An 8,048-nucleotide genomic window follows, 5' to 3' on the forward strand; every position below is an offset into this window, starting at 1 on the left:
TTTATTACATAACCGGAAAAAGTATTATCAATACAAAAAATATAACATGAGTATACACCATAAGAGCTTCCTTCTAAGTACTGTTTGGATATTTTTCCTTTTTTTCTAATCTTTTGTTATTTTTTCAGATTCAAAAAGTATACGCGCCCATTTTGGAAGCATAGAAAAGTGTATGTAAGAGAATAACTATCATCCATATTCTCAACATCGAATAATCACTATTATTATTTTAATAAATTATTTTCAAATTTTGGTATAATTATATATTTTAATATCACTGAGATCATCTCCACATATAACAATGTATCCTTTATTACTTACTTAACAGAACTTACTTAATAGAAATGAATTTCTGATCATTTCCTTAGAAAATATTCTCCAAAACTGAATTAGATGGTCAAAGATTATATATACATATATTCTCAGTGCCTAAAAATTCTGTTAAAAATATATGCCTACTGAGAAGAGACTCTCATTTAAGAGCATTTTGATGTACAGTCTTCTAGACTTTTTTCTAATTATATAAATATACAGTTACTAAGTCAGGTTCATACTATGAAATTTGTTTCGTAATTTTCTTTGTTCAACTTGTAATATACTGTTAACATCTTTCAATGTCAATAAGTATACTCCTATATCATAATTTTATTGAATGCCTAGTGTTCACATGGACATGCCAACATTCATTTAACCATTTCTATAATGTAAAACATGAGTTGCTTCCAATGTTTTCCTATCATAAAAAAGGCTGAAATAGAACTCAATAGCAAAAAAAATAAATAAATAAATAAATCAAATAACCCAATTTAAAACTGGGCAAAGGTTCTAAAAAGACATTTCTAAAGAGATACAAATGTCCAACAGAAACATGAAAAAAAATGTTTATTATCTCTAATCAAATTCAAATTCAAACCAAAATAAGGTATGATCTCATACCTGTGAAAATGGCTATTATCAAAAAAATGAGTAACAGCAAGTATGGCTGAGTGGAAGAAAGGGAATTCTTGCACACTACTGGTAGGAATTTAAATTAATACATCCATTTTGGAAAGCAATATGAAAGTCCTTCTAAACCTAAAATCAGGATCAAGACATCCCACGTCTGAGTATATATTTAAAGAAATTAAAATCAGTATATCAAAGAGATACCTGGGCTAGGTGTCATGGCTCATGCCTGTAATCCTAGCACTCTGGGAGGCTGAAGCGGGAGGATCATTTGAGCTCAGGTGTTTGAAGACTGCAGTGAGCTAGGCTGATGCCAAGGCACTCTAGCCTGGGACAACAGAGTAAGACTGTCTCCAAAAAAGAAAGAGAAAGATATATACCACTCTCCCATTCACCGCAGCATTATTCACAACAGCCAACCTATGGAAGCAACTTAGTGTTGAACAGATGAACAGACCCAGAAAATGTGGTGTGTGTATGTATACACACAACGCAATACTATACAGCCTTTAAAAGAAGAAAATCCCACCATTTGAGACAACATAGATGCAACTGGAGGACATTATGCTAAGTAAAATAAGCCAGGTGCAGAAAAACAAATACCGTATGATCTCACTTAAATATGTAATCTAAAAGCATTGATCTCCTAGAAACAGAGAATAGAAAAGTGGTTTCTACAATAGATGCCAGGGATGGGATGAGAGGAGGGATAGGAAAAGGGAAGATGTTTAATCAAAGAGTACAAAATTTCAGACAGAATGAATAAGTTTTAGTAATCTATTGCACTGGATGCTGACCACAGTTAATAATAACACATTGAACGAATACATTTCCAAATTGCTAAAAGAGCAGCTTTTTAATGTTCTCACTACAAAAAAAAAAAAAAATGGAAAGTTGGTGAAATTATATATTAGCTTGACAAGTCTTTCTACAATGTATACATACATCAAAACATTGTGAGCCATAAACATAAAAAATTACTATTTGTCAATTAAAAATAAATTTTTAAATGTTCTGTGATAGGGAAAAATATTGAAATCTTATTGTATATCTTTAAGAGAATCTCTAGTTCAATATGGAAAATTCTCAGAAATAAAACTAATGTGATCAAAAGTCATGCTTAATTTCTAAAGCTTTTCAAAACATATGCTGACATGTCATCCAAGAAACTTGTAACACTTCTGCAGCGTATGAGAGAGTTGATTTTCTTATTTCCTGGCCAAAAGGCCAAAAGGAGATATTACATTTCTTTAATTCTGCAAAACTTAAAGGCAAAAAAAAAAAAAAGGCATTTAATTACTGCTTTAGGACTGGGTGTGGTGTTCTTGCCTGTAATTCTAGCACTCTTAGAGGCGAGGCAGGTGGATTGCCTGAGCTCAAAAGTTCTAGACCAGCCTGAGCAAGAGTGAGACTCCCACCTCCACTGAAAATAGAAAAACCAGCCAATGCCTGTGATGGGTGCCTGCTGTCCCAGCTGCTTGGGAGGCTGAAACAAGAGGATTGCTTGAGACCGAGAGTTTGAGGTTGCTGTGAGGTACGACACCAGAGCCCTCTATCTATGGTGACAGAGTGAGATTCTGTATCAAAAAATTATTGTTTTAAATTTAGATATCATTGACTATTAGTATGATTGAACACTTGTTCACTTCTTTTTCAGACTTGTTTCTTTATTTGGATATATATCTAAATGCTTACCTTCTTCACTCATTTTTCTAATGGGGCTTTTTCTTTTTATTAATTTCCATTAAGTACTCTATTTTTAGCTAACTTCTATATCTTTTCAGCTGCAGAATTCACAACTTCAAAAATGTGGAAACAAACAAAAAAAAAATATGTGGAAACAACCCAAGAACCACCCAATACATGAATGGATTAATAAAATGTGGTATGTGTATACCACGGAATACTACTGAGCCATAAAAAGGTGATCTAGTATCTTTTATAACAACTTGGATGGAATTAGAGACCAATCTTCTAAGTGAAGTATCGCAAGAATGAAAAAACAAACACCACATGTATTCAATACTAAACTGGAACTAACTGATCAACACTTATGTGCACATATTGAAGTAAAACTCAACGAAAATCAAACAGCAGGATGAATAAATTCACACCTAACAGGAATAATACACACTATCTGGGTGAAGGGCACACTTAAAACTTTGACTCAATCTGTACAAATGCAAATTATGTAACCAGAATCTATGTGTGTATCTCCATAATACTCTGAAATTTTAAAAAATAAATAAAATTAACCTTTACTTGACTTTTTCCTAGCTTATCCTTTTGTCTTTTATATCATTATGGAGTGTTTTTCTTTTTAATTTTTACATAGTCATATTTATCCATCAATTACTAAATCATATTTATCCATCAATTACTAAGTTTGGTGACACTTAGAAAGGCCTTCCTCTCTCAAAGATTATATGATCACCCATGGTTTTCTAGTGCTTTAATGTATTCATATTTCCATTTAAATCTCTTAACCAGCATACTGAAATCATGAACCAGAGGCATTCATGAATTCAATCATAACAAAAAAAAAAATAAAACCTACTAACTCTCGCTGAGCCCCAGCAGAGATTCAATTTACACAAAGTATAGTTAAGTAGGACATGGTAGGTTCTGAGAGGAAACTATCAGTACTTTTCCAGCACCCAATGCAACTAATTGAGGAAAACCACTGGTAAAACCTACTAAAACATAACCAAAATAAAAGAAAAAGTTCAACAATATATAATTTTTGTTAATCAGATTGCCCAAATATTTAAACTTTGGTAATTCTAGCATTGGCAAGGGTATGAGACAATAGTAACTCTCCTACATTTTAAATATTTTATTTTCTATTTATAAGAGTAATATTCCTTATAATAATTCAATCAATATATTATATAAAGAAAAAATGTTCTTATACATTGTTGATGGGAGTATAAATTAGTATAATCTTTTCAGAAAGCAGTTTTGTTTACCTATCAAATGTTTAAACGTACATACTCTTTAATCTAGCAATTTTACTTATAGGAGTCCACTCTATAACAAAACATATACGTATGTGGAAGAATATCTGTATAGGTTGTTTACAATAAGGAAAAATGGAAACAATCTAAACATCCATTAATAGGGGAATGGTTAAACAACTTAGGATATATCAATACTATAAAATACTTTGGAGCTGTTAAAAAGAATGAAATCTACACATAATTACATGCATAGTACTATTTATGTCACATACTGTTATATTTAAAAAAACAAGTTGCAGAATGGTGTGAATTCATTTTTGTGAAAAAGTAAGATAGCTATATTGGTGTGTGTAATAATGATGTTGACTATTCAAGGTCTAAAAAGATACAACTGTTAAGAGTGGTTATCTACTGAGAGGACAGGGCAGGGGATGGGAACTGTGGGCAGAAAATAGGAACTGCAGGCAGGGAGAAACTTCACATCATACATGTGTATATTACGTATAGAATACTATGAATTTTTGTATTCAGTATACATTACTGATATAATTTCTTAAAACCAGTGGGGAAAATAACGGAAAACCTTTTCTACTTTTGGAATGGAAAAACTAAAAAGGCTTATTAAATTTTTTGGATAGCAAAATATTTTCAAAATAGAAAGTATAGTACTTAATACAAGGTCAATGGTCCACATAAAATTAAGTACAGAAAACTAGTAAATTTTTAATAAGTATTTGTAATATACAATAAAGTTCTATTCACATCTTTTTTTCAAAATGTTTACCTTGTGCCAGATTTAATTACTAGAATACAGAACTTGAAGCTACATTGAAAGAATTCTTAATTTACTGAATACTTTCATTCTGAAAAATTTAAGGCTATACAAATTGTACTGTATAAATGTAGTAATATATATATTAAGATCTTAAGAATTCAAAGTTGAAATCTATTTCAAATTTATCTAATAGGAATTTTGTGCAATGAGCTTACATTATTCATAATTCTGTATTTAGGCTAACCATAACTGAATTAGTGAAACATCAAATTAGTGAGATATTATAGCCCATATTTTTCTTTTGAAACCCCTGTGATCCCTTTCCGAGATGACATGTAGATGCAACAACAGCATCTTCAACTGTGATCTCAGAAACTTTAAATCATCTAATGACAATTATTGAAAGTTCATTTCTTTCAAATACTCACTTACTACAGTTGTCTTTGATCTCCTTACTATGTTTATAATAATGATCAATTTCTTTATCTGTTTTATTTATTGTTTCATGTATCTTACAAATTGTTGCTTTGGTTTCTTTAATATCTTCAAAGCATTCTAGAAAGAGGAAATGTTTATTTTGTTAAGTGAAAATCATAAATTTAAAATAAAAAAATACACAAGGAAAAAAAAAGGAGTATGGCAACTTACCTAAAAAGAGAAGAGCCAGGGAAGAGAGAAAAAGTAAGGCTTCAGATGGGTACAACCCTGTGCTAAAAAGCAGAGAACCAGAGCCAGGCCTGATTTGAGATCCAGAAGTTAAGAAGAATTTGTGTTTGGGACTGAAGAGAAATGCATGTCCCCTGTATTTCAGCTTTAACATAAGAGGGCTAGATAAGGTGACATCTAAGGTCATTCGCATCTTACCAGGCTAGGAATCATGCAAATATTTAGTCAGTTATGACACTGACATAAAACTTTTGTTTCTGACAAATTCAAGATTTCTATTCATCAGCCTCCTTGTCAATTTATTACTAACTGCAAAATTTATTAACTTCGACTCACTTGTTACCAGTGATTAAATACAAGATAAAAATAAAACTATAAAATTTCTTCAAAGATTAAAATAAATTCTTAATGTCCTGCATACTTTTTAGACTGCAGGAAAGAGAACCAAATTCCACCTTTAAAGAACTATTAAGAAATTAACAGCTCTATTTTTCATATTTTTTGCATAGGATCTTAAAATACTATACAATACTTTCGTAATTTGCCTTGCCATTTCTCACATTATTTTTGTTTTTGTTTTTGAGACAGAGTTTCTCTTTGTCACCCTCGGCAGAGAACGGTGGCATGGTAGCTCACAGCAACCTCAAACTCTTGGGCTCAATTTTTTTTTGGTTTTTGGCCGGGGCTGGGTTTGAAACCGCCACCTCTGGCATATGGGACCGGCGCCCTACTCCTTGAGCCTCAGGCGCCGCCCAACTTGGGCTCAATTAATTCTCTTGCCTCAGCCTGCCAAGCAGCAGGGACTACAGGCACCTGCCACAATGCCTGGCTATTTTTTAGAGACAGGGTCTCGCTCTGGCTCAGGCTGGTCTCGAACCTGTGAGCTCAGGCAATCCACCGGAATACAAGGGATCACAGACGTGAGCCATCGCGTCCAGCCCCACAAGATAAAACATAGTTTTTCACTCGACTATTTGAAACCACCTGTGTGTCTTTTCAATTGCACTTAAGTGGTCATTAAAGCAAAAATTTTCGCAAAATAATCAAATGCTGAATGTAGAAATTTATTATCAAAAAACTACAGTTAAGTCGAGCTATCTGCCTGCGGTAGACAGCACAGTAACAGTCACCAGAAAGAAGTGACACAAGAGTAACAAGGCCAGCCCCAAGCTGCCCTAAACAGGACAACTGAATATTATATCATAGTCCAAAAAGAAAAAATTACGACTGAAATATCCTTATCAAGCAAAACTACTTACTATTCGCTCTCTGAATAATATCTTCTTTAGTACTTATGTCTTGCTCATACTGGAAAACTAAAATAAATAATTCTTTTGTGATTTCAGTTCCTATTTAAAATGTCCAATGATAATACAAATAGTTAACTTATTTTCATTTTATACCTACCAAATTCTAGTAAAAGTCTGTCCAAACTAGCAAATAGACTGTCACCACTCATTTTGGATACTATATCAAAAGAAAAAAAAAATTGTCAGTAAAGATTTTCCTAAGTCAGGCGCGCAGAGGCCATGACCACCTTTTAGGAGCGTTCTTCCCAGAAAACTACGGGCAGAGCAGGAGCCGGGCGGACCGGGGGGACGCGGCGGGCACGGTCCCCCGACACCACCGAGCAGGCTGTGCAGGGGGACACGGCTGCTCATCCGCCGAGCTGCAGGAAAATGATCTTTTGGGGTCCGGAGATGCCCGGAGTTCGCAACAGCAGCGCCCTAAATTGAAGCATCCTTCCCCTTCCTGGGGCGTGCACGGCCCCAGGTGGCTAGAGACCTAAACACGTCCTCCCCTACAGCACGCTGCACCCCGGGAAACAGCGCGGAGGTTTTCCCGGACCCCTTCCCCGCCTTACGCGTCTCCGCCCGCGCGTCGGCAGCCAGACCTCGGCGCCCACGAGCGCGCCCCCCGCCCGCCGCGCCCTGCTCCGCTCCCGGGGCCGCCCGCACGCGCGCGGCTCGCCTCAGCCCGCGTCGCTGCTTCCGGAGGCCGCGCCCGCGGCTCCGCGTGGGGCCCAACCCGCCAGACGAGCGACGCGCGGGACGCCCCAGAACGCGCCGCCAAGTTCTGAGGCGCAGAGCCCGCCCGGGAATAACCGCCGCCTCAGCTCCCTTCCCACCCACCCACCTGAGCCGCCCCTCTGCACTCGAACTTCCACACCCTCCCTCCCCGGGTCCCGAGGGCCACTCGGCGTCCCAGGCGCCCGGGACGCGGCGGCAGACCTTCACGCCGACCGGCCGCAGTCGGGCCCCGCCGTGCCGAGCCCCGCCCCCAGGCCCTTGGCGCAGGCCCCGAGAGACCCCACGCGGCGGAGGCTGCGCGAGAGCGAGGCGCGGCCAGAGCGGCCGTCGCGCCTCCCCTGACCGGCCCCCTCGGCCCCGGGAACGCGACCCGAGAGCGCGGAGGTGACGCTTTCCCTTGGGAGGGGGACCTGCCAGGGGCTCTCCTTTGCCCTCAACACAAGTGGGTTTTTTAAAAATCTATTCACTCCTCTTATAACACAACAGGTTTTAAAAGTATTCTGGAGGACCGCAAAGTTGGTATAATGACGTGAAAATAATAAAAACATTCAAATAAACCAAAATGGAATTTTTGAACAGCATTTTTCAAAACCAGTTGAAAAGCAGGCACAATACATTTTGATTAAACAAACGTTTTGAGACTCTTTAGTTTCAAATAAAGCTGATTTTCTG

General features: G+C 37.2%; 1 protein-coding gene across 1 annotated transcript in view; it reads right to left on the minus strand.

Annotated features, from left to right (window-relative positions):
- The window catches only part of C9H14orf39 (chromosome 9 C14orf39 homolog), a 63,400-nt gene extending 56,466 nt beyond the window's left edge, over positions 1–6,934 (minus strand). The window contains exons 1-3 of the mRNA XM_053602669.1: positions 6,754–6,934; positions 6,606–6,662; positions 5,109–5,235 (exon numbers count right to left, since the gene is read on the minus strand). Coding sequence (XP_053458644.1) covers positions 5,109–5,235; positions 6,606–6,662; positions 6,754–6,805 — 236 coding nt within the window. The 5' untranslated portion in view covers positions 6,806–6,934. The remainder of the gene's footprint in view (positions 1–5,108; positions 5,236–6,605; positions 6,663–6,753) is intronic.
- Positions 6,935–8,048: the final 1,114 nt, after the last annotated feature.

This window comes from Nycticebus coucang, chromosome 9 (assembly GCF_027406575.1).
Source record: "Nycticebus coucang isolate mNycCou1 chromosome 9, mNycCou1.pri, whole genome shotgun sequence".
NCBI lineage: Eukaryota > Metazoa > Chordata > Mammalia > Primates > Lorisidae > Nycticebus > Nycticebus coucang.